Below are 27,060 nucleotides of genomic sequence, written 5' to 3'. Positions count from 1 at the left end.
TCATGCTTGGCCCCAACATGTAACTTTTGAGATTCATCCAAGTATTCACTCTGTATGAACACATGGTGGGTGATTTGTGCCCCTAAAGTGGCATACTTAAATTTCTTCATGGTCAAACTCTAGTATCATCCCTGAATTTTAGATGTCTAAACATTTTGCTTTGTTTTGTTTTGGTTTCATGTTTGATACAGTCTGGCTTCAAACTCATGGTCCTCTTGCCTTAACTTCCCAAGTGCCAAGGTTTCAGGTGTGTGCCGTCATGCCCAGCTTTCATCTTTAAATTATAGCCTGATGTTGTTAAGGTCCTGCTAAGAATCAAGGTGTTAGGCTGCTCCTGGAGCTAGACACGCTGAGGGGCTGTCGACTGTTCTTAGGCCCGTCTTGCTCAGAGAAGAAGCCTGGCTGTTTTCTGGCACTCCACATTGTGTTTTCCTGGGCGGAAGAGGGGTGAGCACAGAACAGAACAGGCTGCATGCGGGCTTCAGCATCGTGTACGCTGAGCAGAACACAGGAGATGGGGTCTGGGTGGCTCCCGGGGGGCCGAGCATTTGTCGGGTGTGAGGAGGGGAGAGGAGACTGAGGGGTGCTCAGTTCGAACCAGCTGGTGTCTCTGTCTTGCCAGTCAGGGCCCACTGCTGTGTTGGGGAGCAGAGTGTGGCCGAGCAGCTGCTCTCCTGAGTTTGCAAGTGGAGAGTTCTTTTGGGGCTGCATTTCCGGCTTGAGTGGGTGAGTCACTGGTGGAATGGTGGAACCTGATCCCCAGCCCTCTGGCTCCTGCAGTCTGGGCTGAAATCACAGGGCTCAGAGCCTCCGCTCTTTGAGCACCGTTGGCCTTTCCAGCACTGCCCCTGCCTGCTCTCCTCCTCAGTGCACGCTGACTGGAGACTCACTGTGAGTCATCTTACTAACATGGCTACAGGGCCACCATGAGTAACAGACATTCCCAGGACTTGGGAAATTGTGAAGGCTTGCAGGAGGTCCCAGAAATGGGACAAAGGCCAGCCAGATTCTCCAGTCTGTCCTGCTGCCCGTAGAACCGTCTCGCCCTCATCTTGTGCTGTGTCACTAATACCTCCTGGGAGCCTCACAAGAAATTAATCCCTCCTCAGCAGAAGGCAGGGATGGTACTCAAGAACTAAATTGTTAAGTAAGGTAGAAGAATCTGGTCTGGTGGGTGGCTGAATTGTGCTGTGTCACAATACCTCCTGGGAGCCCCACTGGAAATCTGGAGTCACCCCGCCTGCCCCTCTTTCCCAGGCCCCCATGCTGAGGTGGCTGCCACTTGCCAACTGTGGCCAGCTGCGGCTCCGTCTCTCCATTCTGCCTTGCACCAGGCTTGCGGTGCTCAAGTGCTTGCCCACTTGCCTCCGCTTCACTGCTTTCCAGCGAGTCCCTTCTCTTCTCTTCCCCATGTCTAGCCTCTGCACTGCTGCCAGACTCTTGGTTTCAAAATGTAAAGCTTGTCTGCTCAAGGGCTTGTCCTGGAATGTGCTGTCACTGAGCAGTGTGTTTAATTCCACTCCTGTGGCCCAGAAAAGCCCGTGGAGTGCTGTCGGAGCCGGACTTGGATTAGAAGGGGATGCACAGGGCAGCATACAGGAGTCGCGTGTGGAAAGGCAGCACGTGCAGTTGACCTTATGCAGCCCTGGACTGGTTGAGGTTCTCGACATGAGAGCTGTGCTCACTTTTTATGCCTGCTAAATGACAGACCCTGCTCTCCCACCTGTGGTGCCCCTCGGTGCCCAGCTTACCTGATGTCCACCTGCCCAGCTCCCGGACATCCCGTGCTAGGCTTTTACCCCAGCTCCCCCTTGCTGATGCTCAGGCCTGGCTGCAGGGAAGACTGACCCTTCATGACTAACCTTGGGCATTGCATTTTCTGACTTGCAATTCGCTTCCTGAGTTTAGGTAGAATTGGGGATCTTTCGTCTGTGCCCCCTGTGCTTACCCTGCTTTCAGCATTTGGAACTTACATTCCCTTGTCCAACAGAGGAGGTTGCTGCTGTACCAGCTCCTACCCTTTCCCATCGTAAGCAACCCTATGTTGCCTGCCTCTCTCTACCCACTTCCTTACCTGCCTGTGGCCCTGTGAGGGCAGGGATCTTGCTATCTGTGCCCTTCCTGTCTTATAGCACACATGCCTGTCACCTTGTGGATGCTCCCAAGTAAGTCTGCACTGCTTCTGAATGTCACACCCCTGTGCAGTGAAGTGTCCTGTCCTGGGCCCTCCCGCAGCCTTGGAAGCTTCCATTCCCATGGTCCCTTCTACTGTGGGACTTTTCCTTCTCTTTGGTCCTTCTCTTTGCTGTTTGTTGAACTAGTTTGGAATCTGGCCTCCTTTCCCTGGTGTCCACCGAACAGCAGAAAGGACAATGTCAGCACCAAGCTGTGCACTTTGTGCACAACAGATTGGACGGAAAGTGCCGGGTGAAGAGGGGGTGCTGGGTTACAGCAGTGAAGACAACCTCAAACCTGGTGGCCTTAGGTATTTTTGGTCTTAAATGGCCTTAGTCACTGCCACTGTATGTCCTTTACTTCCTCTTTTTTTTTTTTTTTTTGAGACAGGATCTCATTGTGTAGCCATTGTGTGGCTCTGAACTTGTGGTGATCCTCCAGCCTCAGTTTGCCCTAGTGCTAAGATGACAGGTGAGCGCTGCCATACCCAGCCCTTTCTTGCTAGTTTTCAGCCACCCACCAGACCAGATTCTTCTACCTTACTTAACAGTTTAGTTCTTGAGTACCATCCCTGCCTTCTGCTCAGTCCCATCTCTGCTGTGATCCCATCCCTCTGAAGAGTCTTGTTTGTCTTCACTAGGCCACAGGAATAGGCTGGGGGGTGGTCCTTTTGTGATTTGAGGGGCTCCACCAACTTGAAGGGGACAAGTTTTTCTTGTTTGCTTGTTTTGAAAAAAAAAAAAAAAAGAATGTGCTGGTTGTGGTGATGCATGCTTGTAATCCTAGCACTCAGGAGGCTGAGGCAGGGGGATCATCTGAGTTTGAGGCCAAACCTGGACTACATAGTGAATTTAAGGTCAGTCCGCATAGTGAGACTATCTTTGTTTATTTATTTATTTTTGTCTTTTTCCTTTTTATCGGTATCGGGGATCGAACTCATGACTGCCTGCTTTCAAGGCAGGTGCTTATGCTGCTGAGCTAAATCCCTAGCCCCTGACTATCTTTAAAAAAAAAAAAAAAAAAAAAAAAAAAGAAATGCATGAGACTTAATTCATTTCTTTTTAATCACATTTGTTTTTTTCTTGAATGGCTTGGACCCATCTATTTAAAAGTGAAATTAACTAGAATACTTGCTCTGTCATTTTCTTGTTTCTTCTTTTAAGCTTTGCTTTCCCAGTACTTACTCTTTGCTTTAATATGCTTGATTCCAGGTCTGCGCCATTGTTCACAGGTTAACTTTTACTGGAATGCCCTTCCTGTTCTGTTATCTAAAGTTTATTTGCCAAGTTGATAGACTGAGTCACTTCTCCAGTCCCGCAGAAGTCTTCTGTTACCCTGGTGTACTGTGAACCATGCGCACTCTGCACCCTCCAGCCCGCGTGAGAGTGGGGGTGCTGTGGGACAATCTGTGCCCTAAAGTATTTGTGAGGTCAGGGTAAAACCAGTTAAAAGCAGCAGAGGTAGTATTTAAAACAGCATGCCTCTCCCCAGGTTATTCATTCTGTGCAGGAGCAACATGAGACGCAGGGACTCAACTACCCGTTCCCTGCTGCAGGCGGCTTCCGGCTCATTCCCCACGCATGTCCATGTGCACTCACTGTTTCCCTCGTGGATGGACGCTTTGCTGTTCTTCACTTAAGTGTTTGGCGGTGATACTGCTGTGCGCATAAGTCACTTCTCTCTGAAACTAGTTTCTCTACCTCTGAAATTGGGGGCACAGATTAAATTACCAGAATGCAAAAGACTTTATTTTTGAGATAGGGTCTCCCCATGTTGCTCAGGCTGGCCTGCAATTTCTGATCTCCCTGCCTCAGCCTCATGAGCAGCTAGGATTAAGGGCGAATGCCCCCACACCTGACAGGTCAGTAACTTTTCATGAAAATACCTTAGGCTTGTGGAGTATTTATGATTGTTCAGGCATATGTATGGATACTCCTTAGCCTTGGCTAGGTATCCTTTATATGGTAACGACTGACCATAGGTGCTGGGGGACCATAGTGCTCCTTTCTTTTTTTTCCTTGATATCGGAAATTGAAGTCAGGACCTTGTGCTTGACAGGAAGGTGCTGTGCCACTGAGCTATTTTCCTGGCCCAGATACTTCTTTCTTATAGGTAGAAAACTTCAGCATTATGGACATTTTCCCAGCCAGGGGTGGTGGCACATGCCTATGATACCAGCACTTGGGAGGCTGAGGCAGGAGGGTCACTTTGAGTTTCAGACCAGCCTAGGGTATATGAGTTCAAGAAACCTGAACTGCATAGCAAGAGACTATCTAAATAAAAAAAGAAAAAAAAGAGAAAAAAGCTTTCCCAGAGTCCCTTGGTGCGGTGCTGTAATGGGAGAGCCAGGAATCCCACATACCCTGATTCTTTCCTTGTCCTTTTACCTTCTCACCCTTTTTTGTGCTATTGGGGATTGAATCCAGAGCTACATCCATAACCCTTTATGCTGAGCTACATCCATAACCCTTTCCCCTTTAATTTGTTTTGCTTGAGACAGAGTCTTATTAAGTCACTAAATTGGCCTGGCTGGGCTCCAACTTGTGTTCCTCTTGGCTCCCAGGCTTGTGATCCTTTTACTTTTGACATGGACTTTCCTTTGGCCTTCTTGGTCTCACTTGTGGAGAATTCAGAGTATCAAAATAGTCAGAAATAGTCAGAAATGGTTAAAAGCCAGGCCTGGTGGCAAACATCTGGAATCCCAGCGCTCTAGAGGCTGAGACAGGAGAATCACCATGAGTTTGGGGCCATCTTAGGCCACATAAGTGAGTTCAAGGCCAGTCTTCATTGTATAGTGAGACCCTGCCTCAAAAAAAAAAAAAAAAAAAAAAGATATTAAAGATATTAAAAGGTCTCATCTAGTCAGTCTTCCCCGTTCAAGCCTAATTTTATTTTATTTTCAGACAACTTCTTGCCGTGTAGTTCAGGCTGGCCTTGAACTCATAGTAATCCTCCTGCCTCAGCCTTCTGAGTGCTGAGGATTCAGGTGTGTTCCACCACACTTAGCAATCCTATGATAGCCTTTTGAGGTTTTTTTTCAGATTTTTTTTTTTTTTTGTATTGGGAATTGAACTCAGGACCTCATATTTGCCAGGCAGTTCTTTGGTAATTTTGGATTTTTTTTTTTGACAGGGCCTTACTGTGTAATTCAGGCTGGCCTTGGAATCACTAAGTCACCCAGGCTGAGCTCAAACTCTGTGATCCTCCTAGCTCAGCCTCCCAAATGTTGGGATTGCAGGTGTGTGCTACCATACCTGGTTTGAATTTTGGAAAGGTTTTGACTGTTATTTTTTCATGTCATATTTTTTCTGGTCTGTTGTCTCTGATTTGTTTAAGAATCCACTCGTAGGGGGCTGGGGATTTAGCTCAGCGGCATAAGTGCCTGCCTTGCAAGCAGGCAGTCGTGAGTTCGATCCCTGGTACCGATAAAAATGAAAAAGACCAAAAAAAAAAATCACCAAAGAATCCACCTGTGTATGTTAGACCATTTGATTTTGTCTTACTACTCTTGGATGGTATGTTCTGTGCTCTTTTTCTTTTTGTGTTTGAGTTGTGCTTAAGTTACTGCCTCAGTCTTGTCCAGTTTGCTGAGGAGCCTGTTGATCTCTGATGGTATGTTTTAAACATTTCTAAAAGGCACTGTGGCACCTGCCTTGTAGTACTAGCTACTTGAGATGCTGAGACAGGAGGATCTCTTAAGCCCAGGAATTGTAGACAGCAGGGAAAATGCTGTCTGAAATAAAACAGAAATTTAGGACTTGGGGAACGTAGCTCAGTGGTAAAGTATGTGTTTAGCATGGGCAGGGTCCTAGATTAAATCCCCAGCGCCTCATTAAAAGATTTTTTAAAGAAATTACCATTTCTACTTGATTCTACTTCAATTTTCATCTGTGGTGTAAGATTCTTTTGTTGATCTTTAGATGAACTTTTTTTTTTTTTAATGGGTACCAGGGATCAAACTCAGGACTGTGCGTTTGCAAGGCAGGTGCTTATGCCACTGAGCTAAATCCCCAGCCCCAAGATGAACTTTTTTTTTTGGTGTTGGTAGGATGTGGTATTAGGGATTAAACGCAGGACCTTTCCACTGAGCTGCATCTCCAATCACCTAGTATTTTTTATTTTGTGGCAGTATCTCACTAGTCACTAAATTGCCCATGCTGGGCTTCAATTTGTGATCTTCCTGCCTCAGCCTCCCAGAGTACTGGGATTACAGATATAGGCACCATGCCCAGCTATATTGTCTATTTTTTTTTTTTTTTTTGTACCGGGGATCGAACTCAGAACTGTGTGCTTGCAAGGCAGGCGCTTATGCTGCTGAGCTAAATCTCTGGCCTCATATTGTCTACTTTTAACACATTCATCATAGTTATTTTACAGTCTCTATCTGATGGTTTCAACATGTGGGTCATCTCTGGGTCTGGTTCTATTAATTGTCCTGGCTCATGATAAGGTTACTTTCTCTCCATTTTGATGTTTCTGCTTGTGATTTTTGAGTGGATGCAGGCCCTGTGAAGAAGAGAGGCTGTGGTGGTCACCTTTATGCTTGGGACAGGCGTAGTATATTGCTTGGAGAGAGGGTTTGGCTGTGAGGCAGGGTGGTGCTGTGTTTGGGTTTCCCTGTTGATGTTGTTCATCTCTGCCACCACACCGGCTTCAGATTTCTCCAGCAGTCGGCTTTTATCTTGTACTTAGAGTGAAACCAGAGCTGTGTAGTTTTTTCTCTCAGTAGCTTGTGCTGCTCTCGCACTCTAGACCGCCCCTTAATGCCTGGCCACATTTGTACTCATGCACTCATTCATGTATTCACGCATGTGCTGGGGTCATGCTAGCTCGGCTTTACCACTCAACTGTACTTCTCAGCACCTTTTATTTCTTTTTATTTTGTTTTTGAGAAAAAGTCTCTCTCAATTACCTTGAGCCCTCCTGCCTCAACTTCCCTAACAGCTGGAATTACAGGTATGTGCTGCTACCCCTGCCTTGCAGCTGCCTTTTATGTGATGCTCGGCTTGAGGTGGAGACAGAGGCTCTCTGTTGTCCTGGCCCTGTGAGGAGGGTCACTGCAAGTGAGGTTTCCTCAGCACTCCTCCCTTTCTCCGTGTGGCAGCCGTGCTCTGCTCTGTATGTGTGGTGGGTCATGGGCAAGAGGAAGGTCCCCCACCCCAGTAGTAGTCGACTTTTGCTTTGTGTTGCTGTTGGGCCTGGCTTTGGGCTTAGGTTATTTTGTTTGTTTATTATTTTTTTTGAGATGTCCAACTGTGTTGCCCAGGCTGGTCTGGAACTCCTGGACTCAGGCCAGGCTCCTGCCTAGCCTCCAGAGTGGCTAGGGCTACTGATGCACCCCACCATTCCTGGCTGGGTCTGGAATCTTTTTAGTTATAGGAGACCATGCTTCAGTGCAGTCACTTTCTTGCGTGGTTTATAATGTGCTTCACTGAATTTAGCAATTTTTTCCCACTTTTCCTTGCTGCTGGCTATGCATGCAAAATGCATTGTGGCTGCCTACTCTTCTGTGCCTGCTGACAGATGTGTAGGTTTGAAAAGTCTCACTGTCATTGTTCCTGGGAGCAGCCCCAGACCCCTCTCCAGGGCCACTGATGTTTATAGGCGGTCAGCTGCCCCTTGTCCAGTGCAGAGCTACTCTTTCACTTTTAGTGCATGAAACCATTACAGAGAAGAAGTGTCCCTGTGGCTGCCAGATACTGTAGTGGGGAAGGAGATGCACGGGTTTTGGAGGTCTGAAGACCTAGGTTCAGCCAGGCATAATGGTGCATGCTTGTAATCCCAGTGCTCAGGAGGCTGAGGCAGGAGGATCACAGTGAGCTCAAGGCCAGCTTAAGCTACATAATCAGTATCCCCATACACCCCACACACAAAAAAATCCCATCTGGGTTCAGCTCTGATGGTCACTTGCTCTGTGAAACACATGCAGCCCATTGCCCCTCATCGTTACAGTGGAGAGTGAAGTGAGCTGGCGTTTAAGCCCTGGAGGGTGTGACAGTCTCCCGTCCTGGGGGTGTATCCTCTGTGGTGTTCCAGGGAGACTATCACGGGTGGCCACGCTTCTCAGAGTACTGTGCTTCCGTGTTCCAAGGTGTGAGGGGTCATTTTTTCTGCATAGCACTGTCCGTGGCAATATTGCACCCTACCATTTTCTCTTTGTGAATGCAGGGGTCATTTTTTCTCCCCAGGTCTGCTCCGAGAATCTAAGAAGGCCCTCAGTGAAACAGTAAAGGGAATATAGGCAGCTTATAGCAATTTTTAAAGTTTTTTTTTCTTTGGTTTTTTTGAGACAGAGTCTCACTATGCAGTTCACGCTAGCCTTGAGCTTGTAGCCCAGGCTGGTTTTGAATGTGCAGTGATCCTCCTGCTTCAGCCTCCTGAGTCGGGGATTACCAGAGTACCCCACCATGTCCGGATAAACAATTTGTGAGGGTAAATAAAAAATGATTGTAGAGAGTAAATAAGAGTTAACTGTAGCCAGGCACCTGTAATCTCAACATTCAGCACAGTCAGCATTCTGGGGAGCTGAGGGAAAAGCATCGTTAGAGCCCATTCTGGCAACCTAACTAAATCGGTAAGATCCTGTTTCAGAATGAATCAATAAATAAATGTGTAAATGGAAATGGAACAAGATGTAGCTCAGTGTGAAGGCCCTGGGTTCAATCCCCAGTCCAAAAAAAAAAAAAAAAAAAAAGGGGGGGGGGAATTATTGAATGCTAGGAAGATACTTGTTATGCTGTACTGGGTAGTTGGTTAATAAGAATATTTGAGCCAGGGATTTATCTCTGGCACAAGCTGCTTGCCCGGCAAGTTTGAGATTGTGAGTTCGATCCCCAGTACCCACCAAAATTTGATTAGCTCGCATTTATTGAGACCTACTGTGAGCCAAACTCTGCTGTTATGAGCTCCTTTAACACCCTAGCAGCTCCATGATGTGATAGCCACTCTCTCCCCAAGGCTGAGGCCTTTAAAACGTCCCAAGCCTGGTTGAGGTGGGTAGAGCCTGGGATTCAGTCTCTGGCTGTGGCTGTGGCTGTGGCTCTGGCTCAGGAGCAGGTCCAGGTGCACTGTGGGTTATAAACTCACAGTGAGATATATTTTCAAATCTGGGACTCGTAGCTGGCGTTCAGATTGAGAACGGGGCATGGCCAGGGCTCAAGGATTCCCCCCTAGCCTAGATTACTCAGGTTCTCCTAAGAAACAGGGGCCCTGGGGACTGCTGGAGGGCAAAACGGATAGTGCTTTCAGGGTATTGGCTCTCAGAGGGGTGGAGGCCTGAAGTCTGCAGTCTGTAGGATACGCAGCAGGCGGGAGACCCTGGAGATGGGCGTAGGTGAGTCACCATGCCCTGCTGCCTGGGATGTAAGGTCCCCTTCCGTGCTTCGTGTCACAAGCACGGAAATGGATGCTGCCCATCCATTTCCAGCCCATTTTTCTGACTATTTTGAGACAGGGTCTTGATAAGTCAGTGAGCTTGAGAATCACTTATGATCCTCTTGCCTCAGGCTCTTAGAGTGCTGGGGTGGGGGGTGGTGGCGGTGCCTGGCTGTGCTGCTTCTCAATTTAAACGCTGGCCTTGAGCTCACTTTGTAGCCCAGATTGGACTCAAACTCATAAGGATCCTCCTGCCTCAGCTTCCCAAGTGCCAGAATTACAGGCATATACCATCATACCTAGCTCCTGCTATTGCTGTGTTGGCTTTTCCTCCTCTCTCCTTAGTTCCTTCTCTCCACTCCTCACGGGAACACTACAATAGAAATGCATCAAAATTTCACTCACTGTTCCTACCCAGCATGATGTCACATGTCTGTAATCCCAACACATTGGGAGACTGAGCCAGGAAGATGACAAGTTTGAGTTCCACCTGGATGTCTTAGCATGACTCTGTCTCAAAATAAAAAATAGAAAGGGTTGGCTGGGGACTTAGCTCATTGTGAAGGCCTTGGGTTCAGATCTGCAAAGCTGTCACTGTCTAAGGAGTTTGGGTGAAGGAGAATCCAGGACTCCTGAGAACTAGTGACTTACAAACTTGGTGACACTATCCCAGTGCAATGTTCAGTCTTACTGCTTTGTGGAGGAAGTCTCTGTACCTTGGCTTGGTACACTGTCTGGTTGGGCTTCCCGGTTACCTCCTGAGTGGTCAGTAAGCGATCAGATGGCCGAAACAGGAGTTGGAGAAGGAACGAAGTGGACATAGAGCTCAGGCTTCATTTTCTTTCTAAAGGTGCAGGAACAGCTTCAATCAAGCCAGGGAAGTGAGCAGTCAGCACTACCTTCACCTCACCAAGCAGAGCGAGTTTCCAGTGGCTTCTGTCATGCCATTATCTGGTCAGGAGCTGGGTGACAGGGTCACTTGTCAGGGAGTCCCCGTGTGCAGGGCACATGTCCTCCTGTGTGATGGAGTCCCAGGGTATTAAATGCTGCAGCTAGGATTCTTGGCTTTGTTACTAAGATGCCTCAGTGGAAGCATTGAACTTTTTTAAAGTGTAGCTCAGGCTGGCCTTGACCTTGCTGTGTGGCCCTTGGCTGCTCTTAAACTCAGTGCTCCTGTCCCAGCCTTTGCCGGGCTTGTAGGCGTGTGCCATGGCCCCTGTGTGCTACCCAGGCTTTGCAGACGCAGTACAGTGCAGCCTTGTGTCAGGTTAGGGCTCTCTTTCCCCAGCTGGATGCAGGTGTACCTTGGACCAGCTCTTGGGTAGTTTACCCTGCCTAGTTTCCAAGTACTCTGTCTTCCTGTCGTCCTCAGGTTGTGCAGTGAGTGTTAGTGAGTTTAGGTTACTCTGGAGAGTGCACAGTTGCCTTCCGGCCAGTACTCCCTCCTGTCCTCTGCCTGTACCCTGCATGTATTTTTGAACTCACTTTTGGATCCTGCATTTCTAGCTGGCCTCAGGCCTTTCCATGCAGCAGTGACTTCATCCAAGTCAGAGCCATAGCTCTGTCTGTGTGTGATGCATGGCTCTGAATGTGGCCCTTAGCTGGCCCCTGTGGAGAGAACCCAGAGGTGCCCATTGTGCCTCCCAGCCACCTGAACTTGGACCTTCCACTGAGGAACCGGGGGCACTGAGACTTAGGCTGTGGTGGGTATTCAGCACATGCTGGGTTTTGCAGTTCGGAGGCTGAAAGCTGAAGTTGGGGTGTTGGCACAGGAGATTCGAGGGCCTCTTCCTGGCTTGTAGATGGCTGCCTTTGGCTTTATGCTTATGTGCTCCTCCTCCACGTGTGCCCTGCCCACCTTCTACTTACAGGGTGCCAGTCCTGTCTGAGTAGGACTCTACCTTTTTTTTTTTTTTTAATTGGTACTGGGGATTGAACTCAGGACCGCCTGCTTCCAAGGCAGGTGCTTATGCCGCTGAGCTAAATCCCCAGCCCCAGGACTCTACCTTTTGACCTTATTTAACCTTAATTACCTGCTGGTCCTTTCCTAGACAGTCACAGTGTTCAGACTTTCACTAGTAAATTTGGGGACAGGCAGAATTTAGTCCACGGCTCTGTGCTTCTTCCTCTGAGTTACCTGGGAGACAGGCAGCGACAGCAGCCTGGTGCCTGGAAGGGGAGGCGTGTGAGGTCATTTTCCCTGCCTCCTTGGACTGGATTGTGGTCGTAAGGAACAGCGCGAGGCAGCTGAGACTACCCGGCCTGTGTAAAGGCAATAGTGCGTGGCAGGTGTTGTGCCTGGGTGCAGGCAGGCAGAGGGCAAAAAGGCCATCTTTATGGTGCAGGAAGAGCGGAGCCTTCTCTAGGGCTTGGACAAAGGAAGTTAAGTGGGCAGATCAGGCAGAGGACCCCAATGAAGAGGTCTTGGCAGACATCTGTGATCAGAATTCTCTGGTATCTCAATGTTCACAGTCCTCGCTCAGGGCATCTGCTGTGAATGTTTGGGTGTCTTCAGGTGTCCTGATGCTGGAAGGTTCTGTACTCTGTCTTATGTCTTTTATGATGTCCTATGTTTGCCAAGGACAGCCCTGGTGCTGAGCCGAGCCTGCTGAGAATAGGGGCTCTGCTGGCAGACATGTTGGATGGGTGCTGGGAGAGTTGTGCCCGAATTGAGCCTGGCAGTGGTATGAGGGGAACATGGAAGGCTTTGCTTACTTCTGCCTCCAAGCTCAGAGCTGCCATGTACATGTACTGATGTGCATACATTCTGCAGTGTAACAGGGGCTGTCTTGTCCCCTCCATTGCCATGACACACTGGACTAGTGTGAAATCAGATGGAACAGCTTCTTTTCTCTTCAGTTGTCCAGTATACTGAACAATGCCTGGTGTGCCCACGTGGCCCGGCCAGGTGTGTGCTCGTCACCGCAGCACCCCCTGGCGAGCTGTGTGTGTGAGAGCCATTCAGACTGTGCGAGCTGGCATTGTGGCCAGTAGTGCATTTAATACCTATGAGCTGAGGAAAATGAGTACAGATGAAGTGATTGTCTCTTTTCCTTTCTTCTCTCTGGGGCTGGAATCAAGCCCAGCGCCTTCCCTGCCTGTGCTGGGGAAGTGCTCTGCCATGGAGCTGCATCCCCAGTCTCCTTTTCCTCTTACTTTTACACACAGGTAAAAGCTCTGGAAGACTCAGTAAGGCCAGGTCACTGAGATGTGCTACCGTCCAGTTAGGTGAGCAGTAGGATGGGGGAATGTAAGACTGAGGTTTACTTCATGACTGCACGGCAGGTGGCTCCATTTTTGCTTCATTGCAGGAAATGCTGGGCATTGCTGCTGGTGGGTGATGCGGCACTCTTACAGTGGACGTTCATCCAAGGGCCTTGCCCCATGGTAGGGAATAAGCACATGAGTGCGGGCTGATTGGAGTTAGGCCAGAATAATTGTACAGACACCGTTTTTATGACAGTTTGTCCTGACTCTTGGTTGTCCTGACTGATCACGCTAGAACTAAAGGTTGCTACCTTTGTGACTCAGTTTTAAGTGGGCTTGATTTCAACTGAGAAAATTTAGGGAGTTTTTTTGTGTGTGTGTATGTATAAATGTCATGAAATCAACATTAATGGGCTTTTTGACTGAGTCTTTGAAGTACCATAAAATGGCTCAGTCTCAAATTTAGTGGAAACTCAAATTCTTCAGTTTCTCCTGGAGGCTTGCAATATACTGAGAGCCTAGCACCCTGTCTTACAAGTGAGGAAGTAAGACTAGAGGGGGACGCTGGGTGAAGGGGCCCCCAGGACAAGAGCTCTCAACGGGTGACTCCAGTGATCGTGTCGCCTCGCCCCCTTGCACAGGACCAACCTAGAGGCTTTGCAGAAGAAGCTGGAGGAGCTGGAGCTGGATGAGCAGCAGCGGAAGCGCCTCGAAGCTTTCCTGACACAGAAGCAGAAGGTGGGCGAGCTGAAGGACGATGACTTTGAGAAGATCAGTGAGCTGGGTGCCGGCAATGGCGGTGTGGTGTTCAAGGTCTCCCACAAGCCATCTGGCCTGGTCATGGCCCGAAAGGTGAGGCTACCTGGATAAACAGTGGCCTGGGGCCAGGCTGGGAGGAAGTCAGATGTCAGGAGGCACCCTGATGATTGTGTGCCTGTGTTGATCCCTGTCCCTGACCTGGCAGACACCAGCCAGGGCCCCTCCTGTGGCTGCCTATGTGCTTCGAGGCACTCAGTGAGTGGGAGAGCAGGTGCTGGTTTGTCCTATCCAGTTCTTTCCAGTGTGACTGGTTCACCCGTGGCTCCCGTGGCCTGCTGCAGTCCCTCCTCTGACCTCCCTTCCGAAGCAGCTTCTTTTTTTTTTTTTTTTTTTTGTCTTTTTGGTTTTTACCGGTACCAGGGATCGAACTCACGACTGCCTGCTTGCAAGGCAGGCACTTATGCCGCTGAGCTAAATCCCCAGCCCCCCCGAAGCAGCTTCTTTGAGCTGGACTTTGCTTCCCTGTATTCTCAGTGCCCCTTCTTTTCTTTTTCTTTTTCTTTTTTCTTTTTTTATCGGTACCAGGGATTGAACTCATGACTGCCTGCTTGCAAGGCAGGTGCTTATGCTGCTGAGCTAAATCCCCAGCCCCCTCTTCTTTCTTTTTTAATTTGTTTATTTATCTTCTCTGTGCCTTTTCTGAAAGCGGCTTGCACCCTGCTCCACCTGGAGAGCTTGGGAGGACCCATGTTCTAGCTCACCAAGGCTGTTATTGTCCCTGTGTTGTGCTTGTGCTCCCTCATTCAGCTTTCTCCAGCTATTCCATCTCATACCCACCACTGTTCGTGTCCTCTGATACGCATGCTGTTCCTCTTTTAATGGGGAGGGGCTTGAGACAGAGTTTCACTGTGTCCAGGCTGGCCTGCTGCCTCAGCCTCCAGAGTGCTGAGGTCAAAAGTGCACAGCACTATGCCCAGGTGAGTGATGTGTGGCACTTTTCATAAGTTGAGCATTAGTAGGTAATCAATTAAGGTGTCGGTTGCTTGTCTTTGTAGTTGGCACAAGGGACACTGTTAGAGGGACATAAAGTGACAGCTGAAACTTTGGCTAAATCTTAACTAATCACATTAGTTTCCTTAGGTCATGAGGGTGCTGTTGGGGCAGCTGAGGCTGGCAATTCCCAGTTCCGCATGCTCTCTCCTCCAGCCTGAAGGGAAGCTGAGCCCTGAAGGCCAGCTTTTCCAAAGACCCCAGCTCCACAGAGTCCTGAGGAGCGAGCCCTGTGTTTGGTTTTGTTCCTGGGAAGCTGAGGCCCTGTCTCCAGAAGCATCGACATTCCCTTTCTTCTCTAACCCCTCTTCCCTCCACCTTCCTGTCCCAGCTTATCCACCTGGAGATCAAGCCAGCCATCCGCAATCAGATCATCCGTGAGCTGCAGGTTCTGCACGAGTGCAACTCGCCCTACATTGTGGGCTTCTACGGGGCCTTCTACAGTGATGGCGAGATCAGCATCTGCATGGAGCACATGGTAGGTCCCTAAACCCCCACAGCGGGTGTTAGTCATGGCACATGGATAAAAGAAAAGATAAAGAGAAAAATCTGCAATTGAGTTCTGGGATGACCCAGTGCTTTCTGTGGAGCAAAGGGTCATGAATCCAAGAGTTCATGGTTTTTATTGGTATTAGTCAGGGAGGTGGCTGGATGTGATGGCAGAGGGCTGGGAAGAGAGACACTGCAGGCATGGCTGTAAGGAGAAACAAAGCACTTTTGCATCAGGCACAGAGTTCCTTTAGTTAGTGGTGCAATGGATAACTTGCTGTATGCAAGGATGGCAACTTTATTGCCAGGAAGGTATCATATTTCCGAGTCTCATTTCTCATCTGAGATGTTGTCTCATGTCTTAGCTGTGGAATCTCACAGGCTCTTGCTCGAGCCTGTATCCGAGCTATCATTCAGAGGCACTTCTGACGCCAGACACAATCACATTCTTTTGGCCAATTAAGGGAACATCTGCCAGCTCTGCGTATTTCAGTAAATAGGAAGTAAAGATAAGTATGTCTCAGGGGAACACAGCTTGTTGATCTCCCAGAGTAAAGCCACCTGCCAGCCTGATGTAATGGCCTGGTGCTGGGATATGTGGCCTAATCTTTGGTGTGGGAGATGACAGTTGTTGCGTCCGCACCACCATCTTGGGCTTCTGGAAAGCCTGACTATAGAACTTGGCTTCTTTCTAGGTCCCTGCCTGTCTTTAAAGACAGCTGGAAGTGACCAAGTTCCCCTCCCAGTTGTCTCCTAATGGAAAGATTTTTTTTTTTGTTTTTGTCTTTTTTGAGACAGGGTCTCACTCTGCAGTTTAGGCTACCCTTGAGCTCACTTTGTAGCCCAGGCTGGTCTTGAACTTGCAGTGATTCTCTTACCTTAGCCTCCTGAGTGCTGGGATTACAAGCGTGTGCTACCACCCCCAGCTAAGACTTTATATTTTGATGTGGGCCAGATGTGATGGTGCATACCTGTAATCCCAGAAGTCAGGATGCTGAGGCAGGAGGATTGCAAGTTTGAGCCCATCTTGGGTGATTTAGTGAAACTGTCTCAAAATGAAAAATTAAGCCAGATGTGGTGACTTGGACCCATGATCCTAGCACTCAGGAAGCAGAGGCAGGAGGATCACTGTGAGTTTGAGCCCAGCCTGGGCTACAAAGTGAGTTCAAGGCCAACCTGAACTGTATAGTGAGACCCTATCTCACCTTAAAAAGAAAAGAAAGAAAAAATGCTGATATATTAAAAAATCTAGTTAATATAGTTTAAACTCTTTTATTGTATATAATGCTGAGTTTTAGGTACAAAGTTCTGGGTTTATGAAGTTGAGTGAAACAGCTCCTGCCTTCAGAATTTATAATCTGTTTTGAGGGCAGCCTGAGGGATGTCTCAGGCCCAGGAGAGAATTAACCCCACCTCCTGCACATTAATGGTAGCTACAGAAACCAGTAGCATTCACAGGCTACTGCTAGGTATATGATCAGCCAGTCTTTTCCCTCTAGCTACCTGGAGTCCCTTTCTTTTCTTCTCAGTGATTAACAAAATAACAATAATGGTGTTAATACTAGTAAGCGTAATCTGACATTTAATGGACATGTATTGTAGCAAGCATTCTCCTAAGCAAATCAACATTTTATTGTGTTAACAACTTTTTTTGAATAGGTACATAATCCCACCCAACTTGAGGTGGATTGTTGGCCCCAAATGAGAAGACTGAGGCACACAAAAATTGATTCGAGTACTTAGTCCTACAGCCAGTAAGTGGTGTTGGTAGAATTGAAACCCATCCAGTCCAACCCCAGTGCCTGTACTTTCTGGAGTGATGGGCCCAACTCCATCCATGCAGCTCAGGCCTCCCAAGAGAAACTGGTTTTGTGGCTGCTATTTGCTGTGTCCCATTGTGCAGGGTGGTATAGAGGACTGTAGAATCTTGACAGGTGTCTATCTACATCTCTTCTCCATAGAAATCCATGTAGGGGCTTTGTCATGTTTGCCAGGAGTTTTGGAAGCCCAGGCCATTCTTGGCTTATAGCAGATGGTCAAAAATTGTTTACTGTCACCTTCTCATTGTGATTTTGGGCAGATTTATCTGCCTTTCTCTCGTAACCCTGTCCATAAAAGACCATTGTTGTATCTCCTTTGTTGTGGCAAGGATTAATGAAACTAACCAGGCTGGTACTGTAGCACATGTCTGGAATTTTAGCCTGTAAGCCCTGCTGCTCAGGAAGTTGAGGCAGAAAGGTTATAAGTGTGAGGTCAGCATGGGGAATTTAGGGAGACCCTGTGTAAAGGTAAAAAGGGCTAGGGATGTGGCTCAGCGGTGTAGTGCTGGCCTCTAGCTTTGGCCCTGAGCTCAGTCCTCACTGTTTCCTGCAGATGTCAGCCTTTGGTTTGTTCCCGCACCTGACAGTCAGGGACAGGGTTGGCAGGGTTTACTTTAGCTGATGCCATGGACTTACCTTCACACACACTTCCTTTTAGTCTGGTCTGTGCAGGGGGCAGAGGCGTTGGGAGCAGTGCTCACAGAATGGCAGAGTGGACACAGCGTGCCTGAGCACCAGCCGTGTGTCACTTCAGGCCTGCTCGTAGTCTCTCCTGAGCTGCTGCCAGGGTCTGGAGTGCCCAGACTTCTCCCTATGTCACACGGAACCAGGAGACACTTGGGCCAGTGTGGTGCAGTTGCAGGGTGCTGGCCTCAGAGTTTGGCTGAAGTGTTTGCCTACCTTCAGACCCTGCTGGAACTCGTTTACCCACCTGCGTATACTCCTCCAGAGGGTGGGGTGGTCTTACTTGTCTTACCTTGATCTCTCCTGAGAAAATTATGCTTATTCACGCTGGATTCATAGACATGAATCGTGTCCTGTGTATTCTTGCTGTGTCCTTCCTTAGTCTTCTCTAGCAGAAGACTACACTGGCCATTCAGGGCTTTCTGGTCCATTTCTCGCAGCTGTGGATAATCTTTCCCCCATGGAACACTGCAGCTGTGACCATAGCTTTCTGTCCTCTCTTCTTTGGTTCCTGAGCAGGCTGCTCTGTGGCAGAGCCTTGCCCAGCTGTCCTGCCTGGGAAGCTCTCTGTCTGTGGGCGGCCACTTTTCTCAGGCTTTCTTCTTCAGGGGATGTGCTCAGCGTTTCCCAATTGGTGTTGTGTGGAGCACGCTACTCAGCAGGTGCCCCCTCCCAGCTTCTGAGGGGCTTTGGGCCCCCACCATCGTCTTTGCATGGTGTTCACACTTGGCTCCACTGGGTTATGGTGAACCCTGCAAGCGTGCAGACAGCTGAAGGGATTGTATACTGTGCTCCCATGAGCCCACCCCCTCAAGCCTGCTGCTGGCATTTTGCTGCATCGACTGTCTAATCATTGCTCACAGTGTTCAGGATGCATTTGAAAGTCAGCCACAGCCTCAACGTACTTTGAGCCCGTCTCCCGGAGGTCCAACTGAGCTGGCCTTGTGCAGCAGTGAGCTGTGTTTGCAGCTAGGCCTGAGGGATGTGATGTGTCTCATGGAAAATAACGCGTTTCTTTGGGAAGTAGATTCTTGCCCAAGTGGTAGCTGAGCAACCAGGGAACAGGAGACTGGAGTCTGTGGTTCTTATGCAGGAAAAAAGCTTTTGAGCTATTATTTTCATAAGGCATATGTCTCTTCTATAGAAAACCTTCACAAGAGTGCCATTGACATAGCTAATAATTGGCTTCTAAAAATAAGCAACACTTAGCAGCTCTGTCAGTGAAGGAAGGCAGAAGGCAGCAAGTTATTATTTCAGGACCTAGAGTTAGTTGCAGGCGGCTCTGGGTGACCCTGACATCCTGCTGACTCCGTTGTCTTCTCTGCAGCTCTGCTGTTAAGTTCAGGAGGTTAAGCACAAGAGGCCTGGTGTTTTTTTGGTTTTTTTTTTGGTTTTGATTTTGGTTATTCTGAGACAGGTTTCACTGCACAATTCAGGCTGATCCTCCTGCTTCAGCCTCCAGAGTGCTGGGATCACAGGTGTGCACCAGCTGTTTCTTCCTTCTAAATCTAATGTTTTTGGTGGGGTTTTTCTGGTGCTGGGATGGGTAACTAGTGTACTCCTGGGCTCCATTCTCCACCCCTTTATAGGACTCTGTGTATAACCAAGCCCCAGGACAGCAGCACATACTCAGTGAGCTGGGCTTCCCTCTGCCCGGCTTCCATTGGCAGTTGGTGGAGCGTTTTGTTATTCATTGCCTAGATAGAGAAAGGAGCTTCAAAACCACAGGGTTAGGTTTTCTGCTTCTTTGGAATGAAGCTTTGACAGAGTGGATTTGTTATCTTGTTTTAAATATCTAATCCTCCTTTGTGATGAGGCAAAGCCGTGTACACAGAGGAGCTGCCAGTATTTTCATTTGGTGACAGTGCAGAAATAGCTCAGGACTTGCTGCCCCGAGCCCCTCTTCCCATGGTGAAGGCTGGTCAGGGCTGCTCTGGCGTCTGGGAGCCGGCTTGCCCAGCTTGGTGACCTGGGCTGTGGTGTTCTCCGCTTGGGCCAGGGGGGCCTGTGGCACTGCGTGGGCAGCCAGGCCTCCCAGACTGGCTTGGCCTGCAGAGAGGTCCCCCAGGGCTCAGGGGAGAGCAGCTGCTTACAGAGCAGCGCTTTAGGCTGTAGATTCACGATCTGTTCTCCTATTTGTGTGGAGAAGCCTATGAGTCTTTGAGACTTCTGTGTGCGTTTTGACAGTGTGTGCCCTTGGTGCTGTGTGCCAGGTGGAAGCGTCGTGTTTGAGGGGCCAGCCAGCCTGTGTCCTATTTCCTTGTTGGCATCAGTGCCTGCGGGTACCAGAAACTGATTGGCTCAAATTTATCTTTTTTTAAGCATAAGATTTTTTTAGTTGCTAACCTGTTTTTAGCATTGATTCAGATAGCATATCTTAGGAGGTCCATGTCCTTTAATGAGTCTCACTTCTAGAAAAAAACCCAGTTTTGTATTTACTTAACACAGCCTTTGTACAGAATGGGGGTACTCAGTGTGTGTTACCTGATTTATAGATTAAATTTTCTAGTTTGATAAATTAGCTTAGTGATTTTGTTTGTTTGTTTTGACAGTGCTGGGGTTTGAACCCCAGCCTCACACATGCTTTGCAAGTGCTGTATGCTGAGCTGCATGCTCAGCCTCTAGTTTAGGAATTTAAAGAAGTAAAACATTTACTCATTGTAGAAAATTTATAAACTGTAAAAAGCACAAAGAAGAAACTGGTGTAACAGAAATCCCTGTGGCCTGGATTGGAGGTAACCTTAATTATATTTTTTGGTTTTGTTTCATTTTTGAGGGCAAGGTCTTCTGCTCTTCCTTTCCTTTGTCTTTCACACCAGGCCCATCACAGAGGCTGAGCGATGTTGCCTGGGATACTGGGAGCTGTTTTCTACCTATCCCCAAGGCTTGGCTCTGTGCCACTCCTGTCTAGTGACTTCTGCTTCACCACTTTGCCTAGGAATTGCGTCCTCTCTGTCCCCCGCCTTGCTTCAGAAGTGGATTTAAGAAAGGGTGTGATCTGTCATCCCCTGTAGTCCCTTCTTCCTCTTCCTCCCTCCCCTCTTCCCTTCCCTCTTCTCTTCCTGCCTCTCCCTCTCCTCCTGCTGTGAGCTGTAGTGAAGCAAAATACTTGCTGTCTCAGGAGTGTGAGGCCATGTAATGCTCCTCTGCTTTTGATCTTATCGAAATACCCTGTTCTGTTCTTTTCTTACCATGCTGCTCCTATTTTCTAGCTGCAAAAACCAGGGCTGATTCATAAGATTTCAGCTCAAGCTGGATGTGGTGTTGCACTCTTACAATCCCAGTACTTGGGAGGTGGAGGCAGGAGGATCGCTGTGAGTTTGAGGTCAGTCTGGGCTACTGAGTGAACTCAAGACCAGCCTGAATTATGGAATGAGCCCCCGTCTCAAAACAGATTTCACCTTAAATGCTGTCTTCAGAGTTCAGTCAGAACTACTGCTCCCTTCTTTTTTATGTTTACAGCATCTTATGCACCTTCAGTTTTATTGTATCAGTTATTAAGTTTACTGAGGATATGATAATTTGTGTATCTCTGCTCTCTGTGGAAGCTAACCTAGTCCAGTGCACTTTGTTTATAGAATGAATCATGATATTAGTCTTTGGATTTTGTTAATTATAATTTGTTAGGGGAATGCCAAATTCAAGTTGTGATGAAAACAGTATGATCAAATGCTAACATTTATTGAGTGTCTGTTTTGGGCTCCATGCTGCTCCGTGCTGCATGCTTTGTGTGTGTTAGCTTGCTGAATCCTTCCAAGAGCCCGGTGAGTATGTATTTGCTCAGGGAAGTGGTCAGGCCTGGAGAGCAGTGTACCTCCTGGGAATATTAGTTTACTTTCCTCCTGCAGTTTAACACTTGAAATGAGAAAATGTTGTCACTAAATGGCCCAGCATTTTTGTTCCTAGGATGGAGGTTCCTTGGATCAAGTCCTGAAGAAAGCTGGAAGAATTCCTGAGCAAATTTTAGGAAAAGTTAGCATTGCTGTGAGTATGTTATGAAGTTTTTCTTCCAGGTTCTTTTGCTGATACGACTTTGTAGAAAATAGGTGAGGGGAAAGGTAGGAAGTAAAGGGAGGGAAGATTTATTTTTAAAGAGGCATTTGTTAGCCAGGCAGGCGTGGTGGCACACAGCTGTGGTCCTAGCTTGTGGGAGATTGCAGCAGGAGTGTTCCTCAGGTCAGCTTCGGCTTCACGGTGAGCTATGAGTTCAAAGCCAGCATGGAGAGCTTAGTGAGACTCTGTCTCAGAACCAAACCATGCTGAGTGGTTGCATGTCTGTAACCTCAGCACTTGGGAGGCTGAGGAAGGAAGATCCCTTGAGTTCGATGCCAGCCTGGGTTACAGTAGTGAGACCCTGTCTCAGAAAACCAAAGCTGAACCAAACAAAAAACAAAACTAAGCCGAAACAACCCAAAAAGGCGCGTGTGGGTGTTCTCACTGGTGTTTTCTCTGTCTACAACCTAGATAGAGTCTTATTTCTCATTAGAATAAGAAAAGCGACTTTTTTATATTAAAATCTATGTCTGAAAAATTGGACAAAGTATCTGAGAATGTTCCCATTTTAACTACCAGAGCTTTTTAAAATTATAGATTTACAAAAATAAAAATTCACACATAGTGTTTTCTTTTTTTTTTCTTTTTGTCTTTTTCCTTTTTATCGGTACCGGGGATCGAACTCACAACTGCCTGCTTGCGAGGCAGACGCTTATGCTGCTGAGCTAAATCCCCAGCCCCAACACATAGTGTTTTTTTTTTTCTTTTCCTTTTTCATTTTTACCGGTACCAGGGATCGAACTCAACCGCCTGCTTACAAGGCATGTGCTTGTGCTGCTGAGCTAAATCCCCAGTCCCCCAACACATAGTGTTTTAAAAGTTATTTAAACTTGTAAACCCAGCACTTGGGAGGCTGAGACAGGAATCAATCTCTCTCTCTGTCTCTCTCTGTCTCTGTCTCTCTCTCTCCCTACCCCTCTCCCCCTCTCTCTCTCCCTCTCTCTGTGTCTCTATCTCTGTCCGTCTCCCCCCGTCTATTTCTCTCTCTGCCTCTGTCTCTCCCTGTCTCTTTCTCTCTATCTCTCTCTATCTCTGTCTCTCTCTCTGTCTCTCCCTCTCCCTCCCCTTTCCCCTCCCTCTCCCTCCCTCCTTTCCTCTCTCTCTCAGGAGTATTTTGAGTTTGCTGCCAACGTGGCCTACATGTACTAAGACCCTATCTAGAAAGAACCCAAACAAAGTGATGTACCATGTAAAACATGGTTGTTTGATAACGCAGTTGACTAAGTTAAACAAACAGACAAAAAAAAGGGCTGGGGATATAGCTTGTTGAGGGCTGCCCAGCATATGTGGGGCCCAGGGTTCAGTCCCCAGCACTGCCAAAGATAAACAAAGAAAACATAAAGGAGAGGGAGGTGAAATCTGTTCCTGTTGTTGATTGAAAGCTTTTCTTTCTACATTCCCTCTCCTCTAGGTGATCAAAGGCCTGACATACCTGAGGGAGAAGCACAAGATTATGCACAGAGGTAAGGAGTCACTTGATAGTAGTTACAGGTTTTGTGTTTCAGATGAAACCCGGAGGCTGTTGGTCCTCTGTTTTTGCCTTTTGTTTTGTGGAAGGTAAAAACCCTTTGGTAATGTCGTTAGTCTCTGGCACAGGCCCTGCTTAGTCTTGGTGCTTTTGTGTTTCTCTACTGTGTGCCTGCTGTGGACCACGCTGTTTTTCCGTGGAGATCACTAACTTCATTTCTGCTGTAGAGAGGAGAGGATACACCTCCTCCTTGGCCAGCTCTCTGTTTCTCATTCTGCCCAGTGCTCTCCCACCCTTACCTGCCCTTTGGGGAGCATGAATCACCTGGCTGGCCTGCAGGGGAGCCCCGACTGCTGAACAGTGCCCGTGTGGCTGGCCTGCTCTGGCTCCTGCCACCTGGGACTCTCCAGGAGCCCTGCAGAAGTCAACCACAAGGCCGAGCCTGGCTCAGAGCAAAAAATCTGGTGAGAGCTGATCCTTGGAGACGCGAATTAGAGAGGGACTGGTGCGTCTTTCTGTCCGTAGGCTTCCTTGCTGCCAGCAAGTTCCAGCTCTGGTCCAATTATAAAATGTTCTGATGAAATTTGAATTCCATTTCTTCTCATTCATTCTTTCAGGAAAAATGAGGAAGAGTATAGGGGTTTTTGTCTGTATTTCAAATTTTTATTTTTTCAAATTTTTATTTTTATTGATTGATATTTATTTGTTGCTAAGAACTTCATGGTTGTTTCAGTTACCTTTTGCTATGTGATAGACCATTCAAAATTGAGCTTTTTTTGTTTGTTTGTTTGCTATGTAGTTCAGGCTAGCTTTGAATTCACCACGTAGTCCAGGCTGGCCTCTAGCTTGTGATACTTGTGCCTCAGCCTTCCAAGAGCTGGGCCTTCAGATGTGCAACAAAAGATGAGAGGTTGAGAACAACACTTTGTAGCATTCTGGGGGCTGGCAGGACCTCTTTTTCCCATAGGCTAATGCTTTCTTCTTCTGGCGATGGTCCTAATATAGCAGATACAGTACCCAGCACACTGGCATCCCTCAGCATCTCTTCTATCAGCATGTTGATGTTTTATTGGCCAAAGCAAGTGGCATAGCCAAGCCAAGAACCAAAAAGTGGCACGAAGACTCCAGATCTTGCTGATGGGTGCAGAATATTTTGAACCACGTTTTCACTCTTTCATAGCAGTGAAGCCCAGGATTCAAGTCTTGACTGCTGTTTACTAATGTAACCTTGGCTGAAGTACTTAGCTTTCCCAAATATCAGGAAAATGGAGAAACCAGGGCCTCCCTGAAGGGTGGGAGGATTCAGTAAGATAATGCATCAAAGCACTTAGCGTAGCACTTGACACCTAGTGGGCACTTGGTGAGTGTCAGCTGCTGCTTACTGGCATACAGGGTGGTAGAGGGTTTGGTGATTACCTGTGTCACAGATAACCTTTGGTTTCTGGTTTAAACTTTGTGTAGGCCTCTTGAAATTAGTCATTAAAAGGATCCTGGGGAAGCTCAGAATCCTTTGAGGAGGAAAACCTGCAGGCCTGAGTGGGGCAGGGCTGGGGCTGCTCCCGGTGGGAGGTGGTCACCGGAGCAGAAAAGCAGCTGCTGCAGCGGGCAGCTTGCTGCCTTAGTGAGAGGAGATGCAGGCATGGTGTGTGGGAGACCAGGTGTGGGCAGGTGCTGTCTAGTATCAGTCTCTCCAGTTGGGCAGTGCCCACTCTCTAGCCTGTGTGTCTTGCCCCAGGGAGTGACCTCAGCTGGGTTCTGTCATGCCAAGTGACCATTTGCCAGTCCAGAGGAGGCTGGGTGCAGCCAGGGCCTCAGTGCCGAGTTCCAGGTGGCCTGTCTGGATTTCATGCCAGAGCTGGTCCCGGGGCCGCCCTGGGTGTCTCCTTGGCTGTGGGGCCATCTGTGCTGTTTGCCTGCTGCCTGCAGCATGTGTGCTGCCACTGCAGGCGGGCGCGAGGACGGCGCCCCTTGGGAGAGCACTTTTCTCTACATCCTCTTGTGTTTGGGGGGCGTAGGTGGCTACTGTACGTGCTCCTTCACGCTTGTCCTCCGCAAGGCTCTTCCCTCATCTGAGACAGGCAATTCATATTTGTAAAATATTTATAGAATACCTGCCAAGTGCGAGATACTGGATGAATCACTATGGAGGCCATAAAGACAGCTCATAAATGAATTGTAGCTTCCAGGGGAAAGAGACTTATCTGTAAATGACTCTAGTGTATAGTGGAACATAATGTCATTTTTTATGCATGACTCATTACCTTGCCAACGTTCCAGCAAAATCTGATACAACATAATTGATTAGTGAGAATTCTTTGGTTGTGTCAGAATTCAAGATTACGAATTAGAAGAGGGATTGTGTTGGTTTGAGTCACCAGCAAGTCTGAAGACAGGGATGAAGGATGGAGTATATGACTGCAGTCACCGCTCTGCTTTGCTTATTCTCTCGGAGGCTTCTTCCTTGGGCAGGATATCTTCTTCACCAAGAGCAGAGTGCCCTTCCTGCAACAGCTCTAGAAAGACTTGGCCTTGATGCTCCCCAATCCAGGGAAACCTGGTGATTTTTGCTGAGCTGTGACCCAGGTGCAAACAGCAATGCCTTGGCTTGCTGGATCCTTGAATCTATGGTCCATGTGTCTCCTCTGCTGGGCCTTTTACCCTCCTTTCCTCCTGGGGGACAGAATTAGCCGAAATGGGTTGAAAGAGGATTTTAGCTCATTTCTGGTTTGAGTAGCAGTTTCTCAGAGCCCAGTGGTCAGTGTGGCTGTCCTGGCCACTGTGGAGACCAGCCTTGTGCTGGTGGGGCTCTAACCCAGGTATTCTGGGGTGGAGTGCTGCTGCTTTCCGTGAGGAGGTTCCTTCTGGCAAGGAACTTGGTTGTGGATGCTCAGTGTCCATGTGTGTCACATGGGGCTGCTCTGGCCATTTTATGGTTCTCTAAGAATCAGGGCAGGGAGCCTCAGATCCAAAGCTTCCCCAGCACCACCTCTTTGCTGCCCTTCCTGCCCCCTTGCCTCCTCTCCTGCTGCTGGATCTCTTCCCTCAGCATAACCTGTTTCTCTGGCTCTTGCCATATCCTGTGTTAAAACTCAGGTCATTTATTGAGCAGGTCATCCCAGGGGCAGCAGAACCTCCCCGTGTCCTTTTAGTGTGGATGCAGCTCCTGGTTTGCCCTTGTGACACTGAGAGAGCCACAGCTGACACCGCTGTACTGACCAACAGCACTGCAAGCTCAGAGAAGAGCAGGAACTTGAACTCAGGCCATGGGTCTCTTTAGCCAGGACACCTGTTGCTTGCACACAGAGGCAATGGCACACGCCTTGGCAGGCATGACCTGCCAGCATGTCCTGTCCTGATGCTGCTCCGTTCCCACACACGTGACCTTGGGCCCTGGGGATGAGGACAGTGTCTTCCTCCAGCAGTTACGGACTGCCCTCTCTGTGTCGCTGGTGCTTGGGGAGGGCACAGTCAGTCTCTGTGATTCTCCCAAAGGCTGTGTGCTTCACGTTTCCTGGTCCTTATGAGGTCCCATCACTGCTTACACCTGGCTCTGTGTTTGTTTTCCTTGTGGCTCATAGACTTGCACATTGCTGCTTGCCTTATTTTTTTTTTTTTAAATCGGTACCGGGGATCAAACTCACGACCGCCTGCTTGCAAGGCAGGTGCTTATGCCGCTGAGCTAAATCCCCAGCCCTGCTGCTTGGCTTATTTCTTCTCTGTCTGCTCACACTAATAACATAAGCTTCCTGACAGCAGAACTTGCCCAGTTTGTCATTGCTGCCTCCCTGCATGAATTAAAAAATGTGGAGTGCAGATCATTACACAGGTCCTGGTTCAGTCCCCAGGATGTGGCAGGGGTGTGTGTGTGTGTGCGCACACGCACTGTTAGTCTCTAGTCTGTGTTTTAGCAGGGGTGCAGGTCTTGTCATCTGTGCTCCTCCGCCTCGCTTCTGATGCAGCTGCAGACACTCTCCCTGGGAG

General features: G+C 48.4%; 1 protein-coding gene across 3 annotated transcripts in view; it reads left to right on the top strand.

Annotated features, from left to right (window-relative positions):
• The window catches only part of Map2k1 (mitogen-activated protein kinase kinase 1), a 55,805-nt gene that overhangs the window by 21,829 nt on the left and 6,916 nt on the right, over positions 1-27,060 (top strand). For 2 of the 3 annotated variants that reach the window (XM_003463476.5, XM_013145450.3), the window contains exons 2-5: positions 13,398-13,608; positions 14,897-15,043; positions 21,465-21,542; positions 23,023-23,074. In XM_003463476.5, the coding sequence (XP_003463524.1) occupies positions 13,398-13,608; positions 14,897-15,043; positions 21,465-21,542; positions 23,023-23,074 (488 nt within the window). Of the gene's footprint in view, positions 1-12,874; positions 12,937-13,397; positions 13,609-14,896; positions 15,044-21,464; positions 21,543-23,022; positions 23,075-27,060 lie in introns of those variants that run through there. The other variant, XM_063243294.1, reaches the window with a different exon arrangement.

Source organism: Cavia porcellus, unplaced genomic scaffold, assembly GCF_034190915.1.
Source record: "Cavia porcellus strain 051 isolate PalLab524CR breed Dunkin Hartley unplaced genomic scaffold, mCavPor4.1 scaffold_37, whole genome shotgun sequence".
NCBI lineage: Eukaryota > Metazoa > Chordata > Mammalia > Rodentia > Caviidae > Cavia > Cavia porcellus.
This window is presented reverse-complemented; position numbering and strand designations above follow the sequence as displayed.